Source organism: Sceloporus occidentalis, unplaced genomic scaffold (assembly GCF_023333645.1).
Source record: "Sceloporus occidentalis isolate IW3139 unplaced genomic scaffold, rSceOcc1.0.p SCAF_293, whole genome shotgun sequence".
NCBI lineage: Eukaryota > Metazoa > Chordata > Lepidosauria > Squamata > Phrynosomatidae > Sceloporus > Sceloporus occidentalis.
This window is the reverse complement of record NW_028317273.1, coordinates 346,193-371,323: the sequence shown is the minus strand read 5'-3', so window position 1 is coordinate 371,323 and position 25,131 is coordinate 346,193. Positions and strand designations below refer to the sequence as shown.

Here is a 25,131-nt window from a genome sequence, read left to right as displayed (position 1 = left end):
GTCAGTTTGCCATGTACTCCATGTGAAGGAACAATACACCTATTAGTAGCAGAAATCACAGGGAAACTGGAAAATTCAATTAGTCCCGTCTTGTACAGAGCTGCCAATATCCGCCACTTACGGTAAACATGTAAGTGCATTGAAGACGGCTTCAGAATGAGGAAAGTGTGATCCAGAGAAACATGGTCGGGTCCTTTACTGCATGTAGTCATATGGTCATCAGGACATGATGAGGGTTCTCGAGGTGGAGGATTGTTTGAAGGAGTTTAATAATGCCCTTGCTTTCTCCTGCATTAACAACTGGTCCTTAGAGCCACCAAACGCAATGGTTTTCCATGCAGTTGTCATCTAAAGAAAGAAAAGAAATAAGACCTGGTCACAGACCTCTTACCACCAACCTGGTTGAACTGTTGCATCTCACACTAGCATCATCGAGTCTCCTGTATTGCTAATGGGCAGAATGATCACTGTAACCATGCAAACAGGACTATTCCTCCTACATTGTACAATAACATGTTTGCCAACCATTACATCAAGCACACATTTAGTTTAAATAGGAGATGAGATGTCAAAGCAAATCCTCAGAGTTTACACGAGATCCACAATCATTTATACTTACAGGCTCTGGAATCTTCATTCTTTGCGACCGGCCTAATTTCGGTTTGTCGGTTTTTATTTCCACTGCCGATTCAGTCTTCAAAGCCGCAACCTTGCTGGAATTCAAGGCGGCCACAACAATAGAGTCTAGGTCTGCAGCTGAACTTGGGCAAGAGTCCTTATTTACAACTGTGGCCGGCTTCTCCGTCAGCAGCGCCTTATCAGTCTTTAGAAAGGCGTTCTCTTGTGTTTTGACCATTTCCCCAATGTCAGTCTGTGGCTGTGACAGCTCAACAACCTGCGCGTTGGCGCTGCTGCCGCTCTTGACATGTACAAATCCCTGATTAAGGAGACTGTTCTCTTCTCTGCTGCTACAGGAGGACTCGTTCAGAGAGACCGACAGAAAACTTTCACAATCTTGATTCTGAAATAGAAAGAAGAAAAAAAAAAAAAAATTTTGGTATAGAATTTTAACTACCAATAACTGTGCCACATGAACATATTGTAAAAAATATAAAGATTGTTTATTTTCAATTCTTTTTTCTTTTTTTGGGAAATGGAGATAGAAAATCTTAAGGCTGGGAAGAGGAGAGGGGGAGAGGGGGAAAGGAAAAATATATTTATGCATGTAACCAAACACAATTATATGTATTTGTTATGATTTATGTATTCTTTAATATATTTGAAAATTAATAAAAATTAAAAAAAAAAAACTCTATTGACAGGGAAGTAGAATTGCATTCTTATTCACTTTTAACAGTATTTGCAATTTTGATTATATTTGGTATTTTTTCCTCTTCTTTAGCCTAGCAAGCTTTTTGTGTGTGTGCTCACTAGCTGTTAATTGAATTATCCGTTGAAGTAAATGGATACTTTGCTCACCTGTGCCTTGGTTGTTGAGGCAGATGAGAGGGACATGGTAGCCGTCCTTGTCTCGTTGTCCATTATATCCAAAGCAAGAGACTTCCGCACCTTTTTAATAGGGCTGTTGGGATGCTGCAAATAATGAAAACAAAAGATTTTTCATCCTACTCTCTAAAAATAGCTTTACTGTGAAGCCTTGGTGCCTCGAGGTTAGAAACACTTAGATGAGGCTGGTTATTCCATCATCTCTTACTGTAAACAGGTTACATTCAGCAAAAATTCTAGAATAGCAAAATACAAACTAAATGCAACATGACAGCATCTACCAAGCTTGCATTATTTGGAACCAACTGGGTTAGGCAAAGCCCTTCTTTAGTACACAGTTTTAAGTTTAAGGGACTTAAGTCTGAAGTCAATCGTTTATACTGATGCAGATGTGTTATAGTTACCCCTGGTTTCCTCTTCTGTCGCTCATACTTCGGCTCATCTACGATGATCAACTCTATGCCAGATTCCCGTCGCAAGACCTCTTTCAGGTCCTCTTCGAGGTGAGGGGTAGGAGGCTGCAGGGGAGGTCAAATTAAGAGTCATAGAAACAATTACAGTAGAACAATGATAAAACCAAAACGGGCAAAATACATTCCAATGTATTGTTTGTAGGGAAATAATGTAACATCAATATACTTTATAACTCAAAATATTACATTTAAATTCATATTTCTTACACACAGCATATACAGAGCAAATGACAATGCCAGAAGCCAAGCTGGGGTGCTGCACAGAAAATGTGTTTTAATTCCTCTTAGATTTTGTGCTAAAAGTTATTGATTAAGGAATTTAAACAGTAAAATCCATCTTAATCTGCACACTAGTGATGACCTCATACATTCTTGCTACTTCTAAATTTATGGAGCACATCATCTTACACCACGTGTGCGGAATTTAAATAGTGCCGTTTGTTCTGTCTACTCTTTCTTTAGACAAACTGTGGGGGTTTCAATCCCCCCCCCCCAACATTGTACGGAAAGCATACCGAAGGCTTTACCGTGCACAGTTGTTACTTACCAGAGGCTTCAGAGACCCAAACTTCTCCAGGGCGTTTTTAAACGGAGTGGGGGTATGGGGAGCACAGTCTCCCATGAACTTCCGGTTCGGCGTGATAAATCTAAAAGCAAATAAGCAGATAACGAGGATAATGAAAATCTAAACTTGGCTACCATACAGAGCAGAGTGTCAAAGGAGGATGACACCGTGTGAAGCACAAAACATATGTTTACACATTCTACAGCAGGGGTTACCAATAGGAACTGCGGTTCCAGAGTTTCAATGTGATTGGTGGAAAGTTTACATGTAGATTCAGTTCTATGTGACATGTGCCATGTCTGGAAGTATGTGTCTGAAGTTACAGAAAGTGCTAATATAGTAAAGTAGTATACCAAAGAGACCGTGTACAAACCAGAAAATCAAGTACACTACAGCAGGTAAGCAAAGACACTCACGCAGAGTTCTTCTGCACCAGGGGAGTTTTGTCCCTGTGGAGTGGAGTGGTCACTACCACCTTCTGACTACACACCGGCGTGGAGGTGAGTGAAGGGTTCTCAAGTTCTAAGGCATCTTGCTTTGACAAGAAATTCAAGAACTAAGAAGACATAGAAAAAAAAATGTCACAAGCTCGCAACTAGTAATTTCAATTGTCTGACAAAAGCAGGACTATGTTCCTTATGGCGTGGTGAGAAATCCAACCAGCAAATTTACTATACAGCACGCAACTAGCAGAAGATCATTTATACAGAATGAAATGACTAATCCTAAAGTATAGGGCTTACAATTTCCATGTTTAAATCTTACTGATGAATGAATTGCTGCAACTTGTTATTTAGCTGATGCTACTAACTGTATTTGTGAACAGCCTTTAGAAGGAGCCACCTGGCTGCAAAGCTTTTACCTGCGATGGAGAGAAAGGTAGGGATTTTACAGGTGTGCTCTTGGGAGTCATGCTGCTCTCCGCAATAGAGGTGTTGCCTATGGTCCTACTTTCGGTGACTGGTGACAGCGTGATCCTTCTCTTCTTTTGCAATTTTAACAGGGAAGGTGGTGTCCCAAAGGCAGCATTAGGCCGGGGAGAAATTGGGATTAACTCCCCTTTGCTGCATTTGCTCAGGTCAGACAGCGTATGCCCATCTAGTCTATATTCGGTGACACTGGACCCTTCAGGTTTCTCGGAGGAAGGGATGCTGCAGGTAGGGCTGCCAACATCACTAACTGCAGAGTCTTCTCCCAGATCAAAATTTGTCAAGTCACACCAGCCATCAGTGTCCTGGGTAAACAAAGTGTTTTTGAGTTAAGAACCTACCTTTAAAATTACAAAGGAATGCCCCAAGAAACAAAAAGAAGGTTCTCAAAACCAGCTTATTGCTTTGCAACTGCACACCACTTACAGGTTCCATCATGTCAGAGCCTGGCACCAGGAAGTTGACATATTCCACCATCCATTTCTCTGGACCAGAACCTACAGAAGGTGGCGCCGAGCTTGATTCTGAGCTTGCTGCCTCGTCCGCCTCACTGAGCTGTTCCAACTTGATTGGGAATATGGGAGATTCACAGCTACTGCTATTTCCCAAAACATCACCTTTCCTTTCTGGGGTGGCTGGGCACTGCTCCCTCTGCTAGAAATACAAGAATACCAATCACCAAAAACGAACAAAGTACGTGCACTGTACATACATAAACACCAAAACCTATTGCAAGGAGAGCACTTTAGGAAAAAAGGTATATACAAAGTAAATCTTTATTAAACAATATGATTTTAATACATATAAAAAATATATATATATAATATAAAAGCATCTCGGCACCAAGACACACATAGAAAGGTAATGAATCCTGGGCAGAGCTTGCAAGACACCCGTGGAAATACTTCAGGTAAGGATAGTTTCATCCATGAGTTGTGACAAATGCACTGGTCGAAGTTTCCTAGGCAAAGCAATCTTTCCATCTCCACATTTGTCGTGTTTACCTGCTCCCCAGATGGCTGATAACCAGAATCTTCCTTCTCTTCCTGATCCCCCAGAGTAACGCTCTTCCTTGCATTAAAAAATCCTCCCGTTTCCACTTTACGCTTAATGGTTGAATTCCAGTGATTCTTCACTGCATTGTCCGTCCTATAGACACAAGAAACATCAAGTGAAAAGTTACCTCATACTGAACTCAAACATGTTCCAAGAAACAAATCCATACCGTAAAGTAATGCAATGATACGGCAGTATCATTGAGAATGAGTACATAACATACTTGTGTACAAGTTACGAGGCTGTATGCAATGTTTTTTTCTAGTTGTACACACAGCCCGCATATTATTCCTCAGGGTATGTGGTTACTAAACATAATGTTTCCACTGTTATCTGAGTTTTGTAATGCATACAATAACTTGTCACTACAGAAGTAGTTCTCATCCATTAGTGTATGGATGATACAATGACGATGCAAAATGTCATAAGAGAACACTTCATTTATAGAAGGGGTATGGGGTATGGGGTATGGGGCATGGGGCATGGGGCAATCCCCCCCCCCCACCATTTACTAGTAAGCCAGAGTTGAGCCACAGCCAAAGTATGCCACTAGATGTCTAGCTGCAATCATGAAGGGGGTAAGATCGCCCAGCTAACTCAGCCACGCACCTTCCAGGCAGAAGTTTGGCAATTTCAGCCCAGCGGTTCCCAAGAAGTTTGTGCGCCTGACATATAATGCGATCCTCCTCCTCTGTCCAGGAGGACTTTTTAACTTCCGGATTGAGGTGGTTGTGCCAGCGCTCACGACATTGCTTGCCCATTCTTCCCTTGAGTTGTTTGGCAATGAGGGTCCAATGTTTTGTACCATACTTCTTAACAAGCTCAATTACCTGAGGACGCAGAGCAGAGCAGGCATGAAATGGGATGGCACGCAAAGAAGTTTGAGTAAAGAGGGGTTTATTCACTCAACTACCAAAAAGTAAGTAGCTGTGCATGTCTGACAAGGTACATTTTGTAGCCCCTTCCCACCTTCTCATCTTCCTCCTTTGTCCATGGACCCTTCACGAGGTCTGGGTGAAGAACACGAAGCCATCGGTGCTGACACTGCTGCTCTGTTCGGTTCTAAGGAAATAGAAGTGGAGGTGAAAGGTCAGCGGATAACTCGCTAGGCGATATCTAAAGGGAAAGTCAAAGCTTCTGGAGGAGTAATATGCTTGCTGGAAGGCTATTCTCAATGAAGAAAATCATCACGGTGACACTTACAGACAAATGACTGGCTATCACTTTCCATTCACCTTGTCCAAACTTCTTCACCAAAGCTTTTAATTTCTCATCCTACAAAATCAAAAGGGGGGTTTATTTGACGACACATTATACGCAAGGCTACAGCACAAGAAGACAGACACCCAAGAAAGTTAACTGGGCTTGCATATTTTTCAGCTACAAACCACAGGGCAGGCAGACATGTTTTTAAAAGAACAGCGAGTATTCAAGAGCATGTAATGGACACTGCTGGCACCGCAGAAAGTGAGCATTGTAAGGCAAGCAATGTTTTTTTTAACTGACTCTTTAGGTGAGGATTGTAGAAACCTTACTTTTGAAAAGGGTTTGTGCAAGTGTTCTGGGAAGAGCATGAAAATAAGTTAGTCTAACTTTCTTTGATTGCTACTAACCTCTTCCGAACTCCACTTCACTTTCACTCTGTTTTCCCTCTGCTCTGGGACATCCGAGTCTGTGTCTTGATATTGCAAGTCTTCAAGATCCTCACTACAGAGAAGCAAGTTTTTGGAACTTTAGAAACAATGGCAATTATTGGGGACAGGAAGATAAAGTTTCTAGTGTTGAAAAAAAACAAGTCCAATAAAATGCAGCCAGGTTTCATTTTTTAGATGAACCTCTAGCATGCAGATTAATGGCCTACGAGGAATCAGAGCATGATGTGTTTTAAACATCTATATCCAATGGTGAATCCAAAAAGCACCACGTCTTAGTCTTCTTTCTTTGTCCACTTCGCTCTGATATCAGACGCATTAACCAAGCCCCCCAACGGCTTCCACAAAAGGGCAGAAGCTCCGCGTGGACCCTCTCCCCCAATTGGAGGAGCAAGGAGCGGCTCCTTTTCGGACACTTGTACAAAATTGGCAAGTTTTATTAAAATTTGTACAAACACGAATGCCCAAGTCTAGTCGCTCAACAGATCATTAGTCACAACACCGTGTACATAGGCCCTGAAAATCCAGAATTCCCCATCAATGCCAAAGGAAGCTCCCTGCACCAGAATAGTAATGCCGGTTTAAGACAAAAAAAATTAAATAGTTATAACGTGCTGGAAATGTCTGGAAAAACACATTTAAAGGGCCTATACCTTCAAATATTAAAATACTTGTAAAAACTACCATATAAAGGTATATTCCACAAGTAGGATTACGTTTATATATAGGGTGCTATATATATATATATATATATATATATATATATATATATATATATATATATATGAGCTGAGCAGTCTTTTGGGTTAAGAGATATTTGGGGAGAGGGGGTTGACAGGTAAGAAGATGAATGGATGGCAATAAATGTAGCACATGGGGGTTTGCTGTGAGTGATGGTAAGTGAATGATGGGTAGCTGCGCTCAATTAATGTTTTATTTGGGGTATATTGAGATACGCATTGTATGGCTATGATGGAGCTACTACATAAATCAATAACCGCATACTGGTAACAAAAAAAGGGTATCATAAGATGAGGACTACAGGAGCATTTTGGGGCCAAAATAGTGGTTTGAATGGATTGGCTGGTGGATAAAGAGAACACAGAAGATATAAGGTGCATTACAGCAATGGGGTATATGACAGATGAGGTTGGGGCAAAGGGGATAATACATGAGAGTAGAAACATGACAGCTAGATAGCCTAGGGGCAAGCCAGGGGATCTGATGAAAGCACGGAATACACAACGCAAACAGAGGACACTGGGAGTGATAATGGAGGGTGAAGGCTGGTGGCGGGAGACAGGGAGGGGTAAGTGAAGGAAATGGCGGGTGCAGGGTCAGTGGGCACTCGCCCAGTTACAGTCAAACGAGGGTTAGTGTGGACAAGTAGGGTTAGTGAGGACAAGTGGGTAACAGCGATGCAACGGGCCACAAGCCTGCCAAGGCTCAGGGGGCTGACGTGAAGGACAGCAGAGAGAGTTAAGAGACAGGGTGAGGAGGCCATGCTGAGCTTCCACATAACAATAAGATCAACTCAGTCCGACTATGGGACTTGTGGGGGTTAAAAGTAACCCAAATTCTAACCTGCGCGCCCGTCTAGCCATGATGCATCTTCGGGTGAAACCGGGTGTACCTTTCGGGCCTTATTGTTATTTCCTATCTCCCGCCTGCTGCGCGCGCACCAACAACACGCCCCTTCCGGCGGCCGGGAGCGAGCCCGTGCCAAGAATAAAGGACAAGTACTGTTTACTGTGAATTCTACCACGACCGGAAAGAAGGCGCGGCGCGGCGCAGCTAATCAGCTCCAAGCGCGGGGAGGTGAAAAAGAAGCGCCATCCAATGGAACGTGACGGGCGGAGGCCTAAGTTTCCATTTGCAGTAGAGTGATAGCGTACAGTTACGGAAGAAGCTCAGAAATCTTTTTTTTGGTATAACTTTATAGCTAACACAACAAGCTCACAATGCGTGTTAAGTTTATTAAAGCTGTTCTCTGGCGCTGTTTACGTCACACCATAGTATCCCTGTTTAAGAGGGATAGTCCACATTTCAGCACCAGACAGTCCCTATTTCCTCCCTGTATATATATATATATATATATATATAAAATATATTGTTTGCTGTGTATGAGGATATCACAGGGTTCTACAGCACTAAATACTTTATACATACGTGTTTTTAAATTAAATTGTGTAAATAAAATACATTATTGTTCTAAATGACTTATACGGTTAAAATATAATTGCCCTCATGCATGATACATTTTTGTATGGGTTACCCCTTCCCGGCACCCTCCACCGAGGCCCAGACTGGCCACCTGGCACACTGGGCAAATGCCTGGCGGGACGCTGGCCAACTGAACCACACGTGAGCGTGAAAACGTAGAAATAAAATCTCTGCACCATTACTTTCCTGATCACGCATCGAGTGACTGTCACACCAGGGAACCTTCTAAATGAGCTGAGACTTCAAATATATACCCTCTAATAGCTCATAGTGAAGATCCCATGCAGCGACTCTGCAAATGGAAGAAAGTGCAAGCAGCTATAATGCCGGAAATCTTGACTTGTCGTTATTTAAAGATACGCTTAATTAAGTCACCTGCATTCAAGCAGGGAGATCAACCATAACATAATGGGAGCAAAAGCACCAACTGGGAGTCTTATATACGGTCACAGCAGGGTAGGAAGAAGTCAGCTCCAGACTGTGTGCCCCTTCACCCCGAGAGGTCCCAGGTACGGCCATCGGCCAGAGCAGAGATGTCCTGTTTAATTGTAAGCTCTCTGTTCACGTTCTCGTTCTGTCTGTTTTAAGGAGAGCTGCGCTGGGAATAGGAGAGAGGTTTTATTTGCGGCTGTAAAGAACCCGGCGTGTGTGTTTTCTCTCCCCTCCTGTCCGGAACAGATTGGTTGTCTGCTGGCGGTTAGTTCGTTTTTGCTGATACCTGATAACCAGCGCCCTGGGAGGGTTAGGATTTATCTCCTTTTTATTGTGTTTTGCTGCGCAAACCCTTTGCCACCAATTAAGCCGTCTGTAGCCGCCATAAATCTGAGCGCTTCTTCCTATGGATGTCTCCTAAGAGACAGTAAACAGAAACCCCCGGGGGGGGGGTGCGGAGAGCTGCACTCTATCAGTATTGGAATTACTATTAGTCCTTGTCATAGTTGCTACCATTCTGTACCACGCTGTCAGCAGCTGGATCAGCGGGCAATCATCTAAATCCACCAAACCACATCGTAGAGACAGCTGGCCAGGAGAACAGGACTGCCTGGACCAAACTGGGACAGTTGGCAACTATATCATATTATTTATGAATTCATATATAGCACCATCATATTCCACAGTGCTGTACAACGGGTTACGTAACTATTAGTTATAGCGAAGTGAAGTGACCCCATACTGCACAGATAGGTAAAGTTACCCCGTGCCACAGAAGGGCCACCCTTTGCAAGGCATACCTCCATAATGTTTGGTCTCCCAATGTCACCTTTTTTCTATGAGCTGAGAAGATTTGGTGTGTATGAAATATCACGGTGATCCATAACCCTTAATATATATATATATATATACCCTTAATTTGGGTTTCACTTTATGGGGAGGGTGATAGACAAGTGGAACAGCCTACCAGCATAAATGGCAAAGGCTAATTCACTAAGGGAATTGAAAGATGCAAGACAAGACCAACGACTGATCTGCCTTCAAAAATAAATATACATCATGTAACGACAGCTTTCCACTAAAGACGTTCCAGTGAGCAAATGGTTAATAGGGGTTAGGGTGGGTCAAGCTGTGATTAGATAATTAATCTCACTCAATATAAAGACAGGGTATTGAACCTCATCAAGGTGCATGAAGAGGCATTGACAAGGTGAGTGTGGGAGTAGTGGTTACAGGTCTGGGAATATGTGGTCAACCAGTCTGGGGGCAATAATGATCCTTAACTGTCCTTTCTCCCCTTCCCCCACCAGGATGCAAATTATATATTTCCAATCCCTGCTTGACTACTGTGATTTAGCTGAGAAGATCATTAGTTTTTTGCATGTTTTGTAGCTGGTTTGGTTCTGTCAATCAGGAAGTTACTTTTTGGTGTGGTTTATTAAAGCATTAGTTTTTGAATAGCCTTTGGGTTGGGCAACCTAGAACGCTTCCAGATATGGTTATATGATCTAGAACTGTCTGTTCTATCCTTGCATCCCTACTGTTTAACCAAAGGTTATGCCTCCTTCTGAACCACTTTTGTTCCATTAAGGCTGTGTAGGGCTTAGCATGGTGCTTCTCACTCTGATGTCACAAATGTGCTAAACTTTAGGGGTCAAAACCTTGCTTTCTATACCCGGTTGTTCTGTCTGCAATGATTTCTGGTTCTGCTATATAACTCAGAATCCTAGTAAATGCATGCCTCCTGCCCCTGCTCTTCTACAGAAGCTGAAGCTCAGTGGGGACTCGGAGATGGCCTGATGTCTCTTTGTTTTAGGAAAATGTGTTTTGTAGATTGCAAAACTATTAAGATTCTGGAACAAGGTAGATATTGAGTTTCTCATTTATTTCTTTTTTTTTTCTTCCAGGGTTTTTGTGAAAGTCCTGTGTGCCATAACAAGATAGGAAGATGGCTTCTGGTTGGGAGGGCAGCAGCAGCGGTGTCAGTTTCTTGGTGTCAAACTCCAACCTCACGTTGACTGAGTTCATGGATATGGGATTTGTAGCCACCGTGCACAGTGATTCCTCCCCTTGCCCTACAAGGCTTGAGCAATGGGACCACAGGGTTCCTCCCAAGACTGGTGGCTCCCCATTTCTCATCAAAGTGTCTGAGTCAACACCAATGGTTCATGCGGGAGCCAAGTCGTGGCTAGGAGTGGAGGAGATCCTGCCTGCTCTTAACCGATCCCCGCTGAACCCGGATGGCGCAGTGTTTGAACTGTCTTCCATGGCTTCAGAACCTCTAGCGCAATTCAATAACTCTGTTGTTGGGTTATTCTATGGGGCTAAAGTCTCCACGCCATACAAAGAGGAGCAAAACCTTGAGATCTCTGATCCCATTCCTGTAGATGAGCCTAGTTCAAAACTCCAGGACACGGACTTGGTGGTGAGCACAGCTGGCCTCCAAAAATCTGTACCACCCATGTGGGAGATCTCTGAAATAAACTCGGCGGTGGAAGAGAGCACCCCATCCCTAGACGTGTCCATTTCTGACTTGAGGTTCACAAGCGGCTATGGTGATCCTGATGACACCTTGCCAAGCCAGGCATCGGCTGCGCCATCTGCCCAATGGGTAGGGGTGAAGCATAAGGATATAGGATGCGCCTTCCTGCGGCCGTTCCGCTACCGGAGGCAGTTAAGTGCTTCTGAAATCCCGATACCCACCATGGCACCCCCGATGCACCCTTTCAACCTCTCTGCTGTGTTTCCTGATAAGATTGCTGGGGAATGGCAAATGGAGGTCGCTTCCAGACCTCATAGTCCATCCGGGACAATCGGATGTAGTTTGTGAACGAAGGTGCGTGATGTTATACAGCAGCCTCAAGAGTATTCTGGAAACTTTGAACTGTGAAGCGCTTCAAAGTATTGCCTACAAACCAGAGTAATGTCGCAGTCCCATCACAAAGACATCTGTCTGATCTCATCGTTAAGTCATTGTTTATACCGAGTGCTTCTATAGCATTTCCCTAACTTTTTGAATGTTAATTTTGTAAGCTGAATTAATAAAAGGCGATATTTAAATGAACAGAGAAGCTTCAGACTCTTCTGTACAGAGTGTTAATGTTGCAACAAAGTGTTTGCCTAATATTGTAAGATCGGGTCACCTTTCACGTGTTTGGGATCTTGCACAGCTGGCTTTTCTGGAATGGACCTGCACTGACGGTAGCGAAGTGGCTTATTATGCGTCCTTTTAAACTGCCTCTCCTCCTCGGGATTGTCCTTTTTAAGAATAAGGGGAGGGAAGAAGTAATGCTGCCAATTTAACGGCAAGATTGAACGTGACTACTTACACGTGATGTAATATGCTTAACAAAAACATGATTGATAGTAATGTAGGACACTGGTGTTGCGTGAAACACTCTGAGGGGATGGGGGGGGGGGGCAGTCATTTAATGGGCACCCTACAGCAGAAAGAATTAGTGTAAGAAGGTGAATGGGGCAGCTACCTATTGACATCTGGGGCTTGGCATCTAAACTGGTATTTTATCTGCAGAAAAAGTCCAAGGTGGGTTTGTGATGCTACGCCTTTGCTTTGGCCCATTAAAATAAACCTATGTCAACTAAGTCTCTGGGTGAGATGACACTTCCAATTTATGACGTCTATATTAAGGGTGTAAGGCCAACCCGCAGTGACTTATAGATCGTTTCTTTTTCCTCTTACCTACACATTTAATTTCTTAATTATGGACCATAAACATGCCTGGAGGGGTACTTAACATGCTGTGAATCCCTCGGGGAGCGAGAGGCTGTCCTTTGGAGTCAAGCCTTCAGCACGCTGAGGATTTGCATAAGAACACAATGTTCTTCTTCCACCTCCCTCCCTGGCACAGCGGCGAGGAATAAGTGGTCACAATCACGTGGACCCAGGAAACTACTTCAATCAGTGGCAGCCTTCCTCCAAATTCCTTTTTGTATAATATATGCAAACTTGCAGCCCTGGTACAAGTTCTGTAGATAAAATACTCCACAGGCTGTGTATAAGGTATTTATAGCGACGTTTGCGCTGGTGTGAACTACCCATCATTAACAAGAACAGCCCTAGGCAAACTCCTACTCTGTACTTGGTGTTGCTCCTCGGGAGTTGCCGGTATTAAACCTTTAAGTGCATTCTCTTGGCTTTAACAGGTAAATCATTAACTATTCTAGTTCCCTGGTTTTAGTTGTATTAAGTAATATCATGTGATTCACCAGATGACTAAAATTTTGGAAAATGCCACTTTCTGCCTTATATGTGATTGGAGCGGGTCTTCCGCTACAGGAATGAGCACCTATATTGCGTCGAGTGCGGAAAGCAAGACCCACTGGTCCATTGTACTGTATCTGAAGTTCCTTTTGGCACCTTGAGGAAAGATGGAACCAAAACGAGGAGGCAAATTCTATAAACCAATTTATTCTCTGCACGGTGTAAAAAAAAATGTCCCTTTTTAATGTGTGTTAAATATTTACATTTTCCATACCCTAGATAATTCAGAGAAAAGATATTAAAATTATATAATACAAAAATATAAATAAATATGTGCCTCCTGGTGAAATAGTTGCGCTGAGTTTTAGCTGCTCTGGAACCCCGCTTCACTGGTGTCCACATCATGTTCCTAAGACAGAAAGGGCATATAGTTAGTTATATCACATGGCTTGTTTATCATTGATGGGCTACGCTGATATAGGGATGGATTCGCTGGTGTCATGGAGCACCACTTGTACAAAGATTGGCAATAATGGTTACCTTGGGCACTGCTCGTGTTTAGCTGTAATTTTCTTCTTTCCCCTTTACTGAACCCACACACATTATATATTGTTTTTTTCAGGACAAGAAGGGCTTTCTTTAGATGACATTGTTTTGATTGTAATGACTGTTTCTAACTTTTAGTTGAAAAATCTTTTACTCATCTATAAAAGGTAATGAAAAAACCTGCTAAATAGGTTCTACTATTTGTCCTGAGTTTAGAAATACCCAATGTTTTTATGTTTTTTTGCTTTTTTATACACATTATGGGGCAATAAGTACAGGTAGCGTTTTGCTATTTCAAAGCCATTTTTTCCAAATCTGGTAATTCTTCCCCCATGTGCCATTTCGGGTATATTTGAAGCCGTCCCACGCAATTTACCCCATCAAATCATATATTTTTGAAAACTAGACAGCCCAGGGTATTCCAAATGCTAGTATTTTAACCCTTTCCAAGCACTAATTCTACTATCAGCCTTTGTCAAACTTTATGGTAGTCATTTTTTTTGCATTTGTTTTTTCACACACATTTTACTTCAGGTATGAATAAACAGGTTCTGGTATATGTCACTACCATAAAACACCTCAATATGTGTTTAGCAAAATCTCCTGAGTACAGCGATACCTCACATGAATGATTTTGCCTGGCTGTTTGGGGGCAAAAGGGCCACATTTGGGGCATGCGCATTTTCAATGTTGAACTTTGGCGTTTGGCGATCAACTGCCCATGTCCTATTTGGTACATCTTTGAGCCGGGCCATTTCAGTATGCCCAATAAAGCCATATATTTTTGAACACCCCAGGGTATTTTAAATGCTGGTATTTTAACTCTTTGCATGCACACATTTTACCACCAAATTTTTTCAGTATTTTTCCCCCACACACCTACTTTATGTATGAATTTACAGCTCCTGTATGTGTTCAGCAACATCTCCTGAGTACAGTGATACCCCACATGCATGGGTTTGTCATTTTTTGGGGGAACTAAAAGGCCACATTTGGTACGTGTGCATTTTTCTAATTGGAAATTAGATGTGTGGCCATCCTCGTGTTATTTGGGACATTGTTGAACCCGGCCAATTCATTTTACCCCATCAAATCATACATTTTTTAAAATTAGACACCCCATGGGCATTTAATATGCCAGTATTTTAACTCTTTCCATGCGAGAATTGTTTTAAGCTAATATGCTAATTTTATTACTTGCTCACAAAAATATATTTTTTATATATATATATATATTTTATTTTTTTTGCCTTTTTTAAAAAAAAAAAAATTTTCAACTTGAAGGTTCCCCTGATAGTGACATCAGAGGGAAATTATTTTTACTTTTTTTTTCTAATTATTATTAAATTTTATTTTTTTATTTATTTTTACTAATCACACTGTGATTAGAAAGCTGGGCTCCATTGACTTGCATGGTTGAATGCAGTACCTGTATTCAACCTGAAAGTGGAACCAGAGTTCTCTAGAGGGTCTGGAGACCATCTAGCGAACTTTTTCGTCTTTATTGTTTTTTTCTCCCGGGCCGCCGCCATCTTGCTGATGAAGATCTCCGGAGCGGTCACAGTCCATCCAGAGGTAAGTGTTTAAGTTTAGGAGGTGATCGTTGATACAACAACGTATGGCGGATGTTGACGCCCCGGGGAGGGGCCAGAGATGGCCCCTAATGCCGATCGTGGCGTTGCCGAATGCCTCGAGGTCGAGGCATTACAGCAACGCCGTTTGGGTGCAGAAAGCGAAAGTAGATCACTTTCTGCACCTGTTTAAAGACGTGCCGGTCCTGGGACGTCAATTGTCGTTAATGACTTGATTTTCCGTGACGTGCCCGGACCGGCAATTGTCATCAAGGGCTTAATCTGGCATGTAAACACCATGCTGCCTAAAATTGGTAGTCAATGATATCCTTGGTTGGGGAGTCTGATGCTCCTCTAACCACCAGTGCTTAGGTAAATGGCTAAATATAATGTAAATATTTCCCCCTCTACAGGAAACTTGGAGCTCACATACAATTCCGCCTTCTGAAATATACATGCTCCAGTTTACATTCTGCCAAGGTAGGGAAATCGCTATTTATTGGAATCGGGCACTTCCCACGCTGTCGGTACGGATTACCTGATTGAGTTTTTTGAACTCCACAACCTGGAAGAAAATGTGTTCCAGTATGTGCTTGGCATCTTGTTCCTCCTTGGGAAGGTTCTCCGTCACTCCCAAAATATCTCCACACTTCCGCACATAGAACTCCAGGTCAGCGTCAGTGCCTGATGAGAAAAGGAAGAAAACAGGACTACAACATCTTGAAATCTTAATCAATTTGCAGATTTGTTGATGATGTCTGACGTAAGAAACATGTTCGATGAACATGCACCATGAGCTGATAGGCCCTGTCCAAAAGACACCATAAAGGATCTTCAGCGAGAGTCTTATGGATCCAACATACTCACATCTGTTGGTGATTTGCGCTAGACGGGCTTTTTCCGAAGAAAAATTCTCATCAAGATCAAACAGGTCTAATGCTGGAGGAGGGAGCTCCCGGAAGGATGGCGGAAAAACCTGTTTGGAGACATTCATATGTAGCTATGAGGGACACTAAACTTGGAAGTTATGTGTGATTGTAAAATGCAGGTTCTGTGATTTTCCATGGAAACAGAATTCAAGGTACAGATATTGGCATATTCCCGACACGTGATATCAGTGCCACAAGAGCTCATTATCATGAGATAAATGGAAATCACTTACAGAGGGTTGAAGACCAGGAAGCGGAGTCTCAAACTGGGGCTGGATGAGCTGCAGAGTTTCGTGCTTCACGTTGAGCTGCTCGTAAGCCCTGTGACATGGAAAGAAAACCGCGTGAAAGGCCAGAAAAGACCCTTAGCGTGGCTGGTGCTATCCCTCAAAAAAAAGGACGCTCGCACTACCCAAAGAGGTCCAATTCAGGCGAAGCAGATGCACGTACACAGGCTGGAAGGAGGATGGAAAAGAGGAATGGAATAAAAGTGGTATAAAAATGGCAATGAAAGAAATTCTGTGCAGAAAAGTGTCCAGATGGTAAAAATAAAAAAGGATGATAGGGTTGTAACGGGTTCACTAAGAGAGCTGTAGTAACTCCCAGAGATCACCCACATGTATCCTCCTCTTGTCCCCGGAATCACTTCCAGCACCAGCCAGCATGCGCACCTTGGAACCCTGCTATGTGTACCCAATAAGTAGACACACAACTACCTTGAATTGAGTACAGAAGGAATGAACAGTTTATTGTAGTAAAACAGACTGATATAGCCACAGAACTTCATTAACATAAATTAACAGATACATGTTTTCAACCCAACCTTTAATCCCCAGTCAGCAATCGTATTGATGGGATTAATTAAACAATGGAGTTCCTGCCTGTTTGGCAGCCAGGCTGGAGCCATCTCTGACTACCTTGGGGCCTTGTATGACAGGTCATTCTGTCACAAGGGTTATAAACCCACTCACTTAATAACTTTAGACAGAGAGGAGGTATCAAGTCCAAAGATGCTCATGTCAAACAGGGTTGTGAAATCTCGTGGGTTCTCGTCCCCCTCCTGCAGACAGACTCGTAAGTGCTGGGAAAGTTTGTTGGTGTCAGGGAGCATAGTGTAGTCTGAAATCTAGGGAGAAACAGCAATGAAATCACAGCAGGGCAGAATCACACCTCCTCTCTTCCATGTACGCTGCTCAACCTCTAAGAGGCATCTTAGATTTCTCTACCAGGGCTCACCTCTGGATCCTCTGCATCGATTTGGTTTAACTGGATGTCGTCGGTTGTGAGCCACTGCATGAGCACATCCTGGAACAGAGCACAACGGTCAGACCGATGGTCACATATCCTATACCAACAGTATATGGTTCCATATCCACAATGGGGAAACAACCGGTACATTGTCCCATTTGTAACCATGAAATGAGATGAATTATAATACATTCTCTCTGTGTCATCATTAAAAACAAATACATGATAGATTCAATCTATGCAATGGGATATGATTATAGGTCATATTCTAAGGGACAAAGAGTAGCGAGGAAACAGATATAGCAGACTGATCCCATGAAAACCAAAAAATTGGGTAACCTTATCATGCTTCACAACACCTGAAATAATTTAAGCATTGGTTTGCTGCACTAAAAGCAGATCATATAACTAAAATTATTCACCAGGATCTTGCCGTTTTCCTCCTTGTCCAGATACTGATCACTGAACATGTGACAGGAACCCAGAACGGCCATCTTCCCTCCCTTCGCCTAAAAGAAAAAATAACGAATTCATTAAAAAATAATTCACAGACAAAAAAAATAAATCAGAAAATAGTCATTCAATCAAAATGGTATAAAAATAAGGAGAGAAGAAATTCCATGCCCAAACCACAATGCTCTCTACCCTGTGCAGCACATTTTAGTAGGAGTTAAAGGAGCCTGGAAAAGGAATTGAGCTCAGGCGATGAACGATGGTAGCGATTCTTGCCATCAGGTGTCAGGAGTTTCATAAACAAATCTTACAGGAAGGCTGCTCGGTTCTAGGGCACAAAACAAAAGCCTCATTATCTAAAAACACCGTTTATTTAGTTTGCCGGTGGCTACTACCTGGTTACATGTGGACAGACATTGGTTCATAAGGTTAAAATCCTGTCTGCCTTAGCAAAGGGGCTTTATTTTTAACCCCGTGAGCACCCACCCAACACAACGACAAGCTAACAAGCCACCATGTGAAAAGGAGGAACGCTAGGGCTCCCTGCAGAGTATTTTATGTAGGAACACTCGGGGGGGGATCGGGAAGGGGTTGCTGGTGGCCACTACATAAATAATAAAGGGATGGTAGAATAAAAAGGATCCGAGTGCAATGAAAGTTACCTTAGCCTGGTAGAAGGCCAAGATGGGCCTATTGAGAGGGAAGCAGACAGATCCTGTGGACAAAATGGCCATGGCTGGCTTCATGACGTTAAGCGTGGCACCAAATGGGTAAACAAATGTCAGAGCTCTGCAAAGAAAAAATAGCAGGGATGGGGGAGAGCAAAAAACAAAAGGAAGGAGGCATGAGAACAAACGAAAACAACAAGGGATTGTGGAATAGGAGGGAAGAGAAATGTAAGAAAAGAGTAAATCAGAAAATGATTATGGAATATAAAAAATTATATATATATATATATATATATATATACACACACACAATCTCTAAATCAGCGCACACACATCAAATAGATTATAAACTCTCATGACTGTAGTTAAAACTACTTAAAAACACATTTCTAAGATGACAAAATTGGAGTTTTAGTCACATTATATGGCCATATTATGCTAAGCCCACCACTACGCCAAAGTACTCCAATATATATATATATATCTGCCCCCCCGTCAGCCTTTACCCCAAAACGCAGGCATTTAATCTCCCGCCCCAGACTTACTGGCTGTTGTTGCCTCCACCATCTTCGTCCATAACCACCGACACGTCCTTTCCTGCGGCTCTGCTGATCTCCCTGAAAACCAAATATAAAATCAAACCTACGCATTGTGTCCCTTGGAGAGACGTTGCTGAAAATACTGAATACTGAATTACTGAATAACTAAACTTAAATTAATGTTAACAATTATGAATGTATTTTTTAAGCGCCTAAGATCTTGCAACAGTCGTTCAAGAGGAAGGAGATAAATACCTGGAGATAAGCACTCACCGATTCAGCACTCCGTTGGAGACGAGCGCCTCTTTGGGGTGGAAGTACTTATAGTAGACGTTTCTCATGACAGAATCTTTCGGTAAAGAAAGAAAAACAAAATGAGCTGGAAACAAGTATTTCTCTGCCACAATTCCCATGATCCTCCACAGGCATTTGGCTGGATATGGGCTAGCGAAGGATCATGGAAGCTGTGCTTTAGCAGCAGATTAGCGCTTTGACTGCCTGCCTTCCTTGGATACGTCATCTCGCGTGAAAAGTAAAACTGCTTTCTAAAGGTATGCATTATTCATTTTTACTGCTTGCCAAAAATCAAGCAATCTCGTGCCATAGACCGATCCTAGCCACCTGTTTCAATGAAGATGAAAACATGCAGCAGCCCAAACACTTTTACGTTTGTGTAACATTGTTGTTACACTGCTGTGGGTAAAACGGTACGTCTTTCACATCTTGTTTAAGCTGAAATGAACGTTTCCCTAGAATCGATCATCGAGAATATAGCCCGCTCTGACCTGCGTTCACCATGATGCCATACTCCTCCAGCAGAAAGTTGATGTTGGTATCGTGTTTGGACTCCCCTCCTTCTCCCAGCATCACTAGGATGTCACCGCCATTGTCCAGGAAATTCTTTAGTGCCTCGAACTGTGGAATAAGATTATTATTATTATCTATTATTTATATAGCGCCAACAGTTTACGCATCGCTTAATACAATACATATATTCAAGGTGTATGACAAGATGAGAATTGACAGACCAAGACAAACCGATACATTAGGTGGAGAGAGCCCTGAAACAAAATAAACATTAATTTCTTTATGTTTTTGTTATTACAGAAATAATTCAAATAAATGACTTTAGCGCTAAACAAATGTAATAAGTGCTGCTGAATCACTGGGGGTAAAACTCTGCAGTTACCCCAAAAGTAATGTGAAATAACAAAGGTAATTAGTGACAGCGCTCAAAAAATAAATAAAGTTGTGGGAAGAAAAACAATAAATAATATATTATTTATTGCTTGGTTTTTTCCCCACTTTATAAATTTTTTTTTTTAGCGCCGTCATACATTACCTTTGTTATTTCATAGAAATAATTCAGACTGCAATCATTGGAAAGATCGAAACAGAGCCCCATGACACAGAACGTTTACAGGAGGAACGCATTTATAGTAAATTCTAGTGCCTGCACAGAAATCGTTAATGGCGCTGTCTTGAGCGATATAATAATTAGATACAGGATTGCTTTTCGATCTCGATTTGATTGCGGTTTAAAAAGTTCTAAAAGTTCTTGGCTCACCTCGGCAGCTGTGAACTTCTCCCTCGGTCCCGCTGTGATCCACAGTTTAACACCTTCCAGCTTCTCAATGGTGACATCCTCCTTCAGACTGATGGAATTAAAGGCAAAGGGGGTCAAATCAGCATTCGGGATTCCGAGAGAAAGATTAACACTTCACAGTCACCAAATATTCAAGGTTTTGAGTCTTACATCTTATTTTTTTATTCTAGGAGGATAAGCAGAGCTTCGCAAAGAAGGGACTCTTTAATGACCCTCCACTGATTTGGAATTGGGAATTTTAGGGACCTCTCAGCCGAGAAGGTAACGCGCTGGTGATAAACACTTATTCAACTGAAAAGGGGGCACTTGAAAAGGTCCGTATCTATAAACAGGTTGAAAAGTAAAGTGCCTTAAATGTTAAAAGGCCAGTTTCCTGACACAACTACAAAAGAAGAATGCATATTAAAGTGCTCTGTGAGTAATCCTACCCCTCTGCAAATGCTTTAATATGCATTCTTCAAAATACATAAATACCTAAACACTTATCTGAGCTAGAAGCTGCAGCCCTGCAGCTACAGCCGCCCACCTCTTCTGTGGTCTGACAGTTCTTGCCACTGATTGGCTGCTTTAAGCAATGACAGGAAAGCACCACCACTGAAGTCACTGGGAATGCTTGCTATGCATGCGCACAGGGGGTCAGCATTCACAGAGCCAGTGCTGGAAGTAATTCTATAACGCGAGGCCACGCAGCTATCATACGCATTAACGTGCAGATCATGGCCGCGGCGTCCCAGCCCAGCTATATAAACTATATATATATATTTATAGCATCGCGTGGCATACAAAGGCCCGCAGTATACCTCTGGATCTTCCAGTTGCTTCGTAGTCTTTTCTGCAGAGATTTATAGCCGTTGTTCGTGGTAAACAGCTCCCTCTTTGACGCATTGAACAAGACTGTGTTTCGCGTCTCGCGATCAGGAGTAATCTGAAGACAACGGGAAAGGTGGCGGGTATTAATATCAGACACAAATATTGAAATATATATATTATTTATTGCTTTATATAGCGCCATCAAATTCCGTAGCGCTGTACAATGGGTAGACAGAACATAACAAGCAGCATTTAACATAACAATGTGGAGGAGGGCCCGGTTCAAAAGGGGCTTACAAACTAGAGGTATACATATATTATATAAATATATATATTTAACAAGGTTAAAGGTTAAATATATATAAATGTTAGGGGGGGTAGAGCAAAAAAATTACAGTATGAGCGTATAATATCCCACAAGATGCGGTCACCCTTATCTCTCGTCTTGAACCAAGGGCTGACAGTCAATCCATGACCTGGAATTAACAGCAAATGACATTATAAAGCGCCAACACACCACCAGGGTGTATATCGGCATATTAACCCAAGAGAGAATTAAGTCTCTAGCTGCAAAAAGATGTGAAGTTGCATACGCTTTCAGGACCCCAGCGGTCTCTTCTTCACATAGAAAGTCCAGATTCCATCCAAAGAAGAGACCAGCGAGGTCCCAAAAAGCTTAGGAAACATTACCTATTGGCGGACACATCAGTGATTGTAACACTGCATATTGTTCTTAAATCACAGGGAACCTGTGAGGTAAACGTTACGGCCATAGGCATAAGCCCTTTAATGATGAAGGACTGACACTAAGGGGCACAGAGGGCAGGGGACAAAACAAGAGCCATTTACCGAATGTGATTAAACATTTATTAAAAAAAGACAGTTATAGTGTCGGTCTGATTACCATGGAGACAGTGAGACCGATAATATTCCCGGCGCCCGTTACCTGTTTGCTGACTCCCATCTTCTTCTCTGCGTTGCCCCGCTGCATTGTGGGCTCCCGTAACCAAGCGCCGCTCCTGCCTAGCAACCAACAGCTATCACGTGACACGGGCCTAGTACTACTCGCCCAAAAAACTACGACCCGGGCATCGTAAAAGTGACAAGAAAGGCGGGGGCAATCAAAGATGGGGTATGAGGAGGCCCGGATGGAAGCCCTCAGCAATTCCGGATTCTCCAGGGGTCCCGAGTGAATCAGAGCCCACCCTTTATGTTTACAAGTGTCGGCACATGGCAGCCATCTTGGTGGGGGCATAGGTGTAAACCCTATACATGCCTTTTGGAAGCAGATTAGCAATTAACGGTAATATGGTTTCTTAAATATTATCAAACTCTTGGACGGGGTAAGAAAAATGTACTGTGTGCCAGTAATTATCTTTATTAAACAGTCATAAAAACAGAGTCTGCTTCCACGTGCAAAATATAAATATTATAATAATATATATATAATGTGTCTTTTCTTGAGGGGGGAGTTTAACTATAAGCAAGTCTCATTACCAAGTAAATTGTGGAGGTCTGTCTTGTTTTTATTATAGTTTGGATTTATTCTCCTGAATACTTTAGCTATCAATAGGTCAATTTTTTTTAGCTATCAAAAAGTCACCAAGCAACATGTCTCATAGTGCCATCCCGACCCCAAACAGCCTGTTTGTGCCATTTTTGCCCCCAGCTTGTCAGTGCTCCCAAACAGCTGGTCTGTGCCATCCTTGCCCCCAGCAACTTGTCTGCGCCTTCTTTGCTCCTTGCCCCTCTTCCAACATAAACTCTGGCACGCATATGTAAACACACATACACAAGTTACACACACTCACTCATACTCACTAACAAACACTCCATCTCACCCTAATTACAAACACCTACACAAAAAATTACACATCCATGCTCACATACATACATGGATGCATGCATAAATACAAACATACATACATACATGCCCCCCTCTTACCTCTCATTGCTTCTGCAGCTTTCTGTCCGGCGGCTCGACAGGAACAAGGGGTTGAAGGGATTTTTATTTGGTAGCTCCTCTGCAACGTGGAGCAGTGGCGTCGGCAGGGGGGGGCCAGAGGGGGCCATGGCCCCCCCTACATCATGCTGTGCCCCCCCAATTGAAACGCCGGCTTTTTTTTTTTTTTAATAGACCTGGAGGAGAGAGTGAGAGGCGCCGAGCGGTTGCTGAGGAATAAGTTCTCAGCAACCGTTCGGCGCCTCTCACTCTTCTCCGCGACCGCGAGGCCTCTTCCTGGTTCGCAGTGCCGGCATTTCAAGCCGAGCGCCGGTATATGTCGTCATATCCGGCGCCCAGCAGTGAAGCCGGCAGAACCAGGGATACAGAGACCTCGCGATCTCACCGCTGGACAAGCCCAAGGTAAGTGAACTTCAAAGGGGGGGGTTAGAAAGTTAGGAGGGGGTTAGAGAGTCAGAAGAGGTAGATAGGAAGTGAGAAGGGGTAGATGAGGATAGATTGGGAGGGAGAGGGGGTAGATAGGATAGATTGGGAGGGAGAGGGGGGTAGATGGGATAGATTGGGAGGGAGAGGGGGGTAGATGGGATAGATTGGGAGGGAGAGGGGGGTAGATGGGATAGATTGGGAGGGAGAGGGGGGTAGATGGGATAGATTGGGAGGGAGAGGGGATAGATTGGGAGGGAGATGGGGGTGGATGGGATACATTGGGAGGGAGAGGGGATAGTTAGGATTGATTGGGAGGGAGAGGGGGTACATAGGATAGATTGGGAGGGAGAGGGGGGTACATAGGATAGATTGGGAGGGAGAGGGGGGTACATAGGATAGATTGGGAGGGAGAGGGGGGTACATAGGATAGATTGGGAGGGAGAGGGGGTACATAGGATAGATTGGGAGGCAGATGTGGTAGATAGAGAGGCAGTTGTGGTAGATAGGATAGATTGGGAGGAAGAGGGGGTAGATAGGATAGATTGGGAGGGAGAGGTCTTTATGGGACAAAAACGGCGTACGTTCAGCTGTTTGGGGACAAAGTTGACATAATGTGTAACTTAGGTGCTGGTCAGGTTCTATGTGGGCAGTGTGGACACCAGGGTTGGCTTTGGGGTGTGTGACCAGTGATCTATGCCTGTAATTTAGGGGGTTTTATCTATACCTTTAATGCAGAGTTTATATGTAATTTCCAATTGATTTATATCTGCAAAGCTGGGTTTTGTGTCATTCTGTTCATCTGTATCGGCTATATTTCCATACATTATTAATGTTTACCTGCAAATATAGGATTTGCATGTCTTATTCAGTTGATCAATACCTGGAGTGCTGTTTCCATGTGTTGATTATTTGATCTAAACCTTCAGTGCTGAGTGTACATGTGATTTCCAGTTGATCTATACCTGCAATGCTGGGTTTGTGTGTTCTGTTGGTTAATACCTGCAATGCTATGTTTCCATACATTATTTATGTATACCTGCAAATGGTTTAGTGAATGAGGGGACAAAGGGACTCTGGGGATGATTACAGGGGAGAGGACCTCTCAATGTCACGGTGCAGTCAGGAACACTGCACTGACTCTCACTGTCTTCCCCTGATCTGCAGTCAGTGTGGCAAATATATTGGCAGCAGGGTCTAATATTAATATATATTGGCTGCAGGGGCTAATATTAATATATATCGGAAGCTGGGACTAATGTTTATATATATCGGCAGCAGGGGCTAATATTAATATATATTGGCTGCAGGGCCTAT

The 25,131-nt window shown here is 42.9% G+C and overlaps 2 protein-coding genes across 2 annotated transcripts; both read right to left on the bottom strand.

Annotated features, from left to right (window-relative positions):
* Window positions 1-219: 219 nt before the first annotated feature.
* On the bottom strand, window positions 220-7,785 carry LOC149275223 (myb-related protein B-like). The gene is made up of 14 exons (XM_089504871.1): window positions 7,766-7,785; window positions 6,143-6,236; window positions 5,733-5,804; window positions 5,499-5,591; window positions 5,139-5,359; window positions 4,446-4,622; window positions 3,900-4,122; window positions 3,407-3,778; window positions 2,961-3,100; window positions 2,527-2,626; window positions 1,911-2,024; window positions 1,480-1,593; window positions 620-1,021; window positions 220-348 (listed from the first exon to the last, which is right to left on the bottom strand). The coding sequence occupies exons 1-14, from the start codon at window positions 7,783-7,785 to the stop codon at window positions 220-222; spliced, it is 2,271 nt and encodes a 756-aa protein (XP_089360997.1).
* Window positions 7,786-13,422: 5,637 nt separating this feature from the next.
* On the bottom strand, window positions 13,423-22,419 carry LOC149275222 (intraflagellar transport protein 52 homolog). The gene is made up of 14 exons (XM_089504891.1): window positions 22,375-22,419; window positions 21,419-21,543; window positions 20,580-20,667; window positions 19,798-19,927; window positions 19,286-19,361; window positions 19,019-19,090; window positions 18,468-18,594; window positions 17,775-17,861; window positions 17,341-17,409; window positions 17,076-17,230; window positions 16,338-16,425; window positions 16,043-16,151; window positions 15,714-15,859; window positions 13,423-13,467 (listed from the first exon to the last, which is right to left on the bottom strand). Exons 1-14 carry the CDS (start codon window positions 22,417-22,419, stop codon window positions 13,423-13,425), a joined length of 1,362 nt encoding a protein of 453 aa, XP_089361017.1.
* Window positions 22,420-25,131: the final 2,712 nt, after the last annotated feature.

What these genes read in the sequence shown, in the direction of transcription:
- LOC149275223 (XM_089504871.1), bottom strand. Translation starts at nt 7,785, where the DNA reads ATGGCTAGACGGGCGCGCAG. An exon ending in ATGGCTAGACGGGCGCGCAG is followed by an intron (nt 6,237 to 7,765) that starts GTTAGAATTTGG and finishes GCTTCTCTGTAG; the next exon opens with TGAGGATCTTGAAGACTTGC. An exon ending in GACAGAAGAGGAAACCAGGG is followed by an intron (nt 1,594 to 1,910) that starts GTAACTATAACA and finishes CATTATTTGCAG; the next exon opens with CATCCCAACAGCCCTATTAA.
- LOC149275222 (XM_089504891.1), bottom strand. Translation starts at nt 22,419, where the DNA reads ATGCAGCGGGGCAACGCAGAGAAGAAGATGGGAGTCAGCAAACAG. An exon ending in AGAAGTTCACAGCTGCCGAG is followed by an intron (nt 19,928 to 20,579) that starts GTGAGCCAAGAA and finishes CTTATTCCACAG; the next exon opens with TTCGAGGCACTAAAGAATTT. An exon ending in TGGCATCATGGTGAACGCAG is followed by an intron (nt 19,362 to 19,797) that starts GTCAGAGCGGGC and finishes CTTTACCGAAAG; the next exon opens with ATTCTGTCATGAGAAACGTC.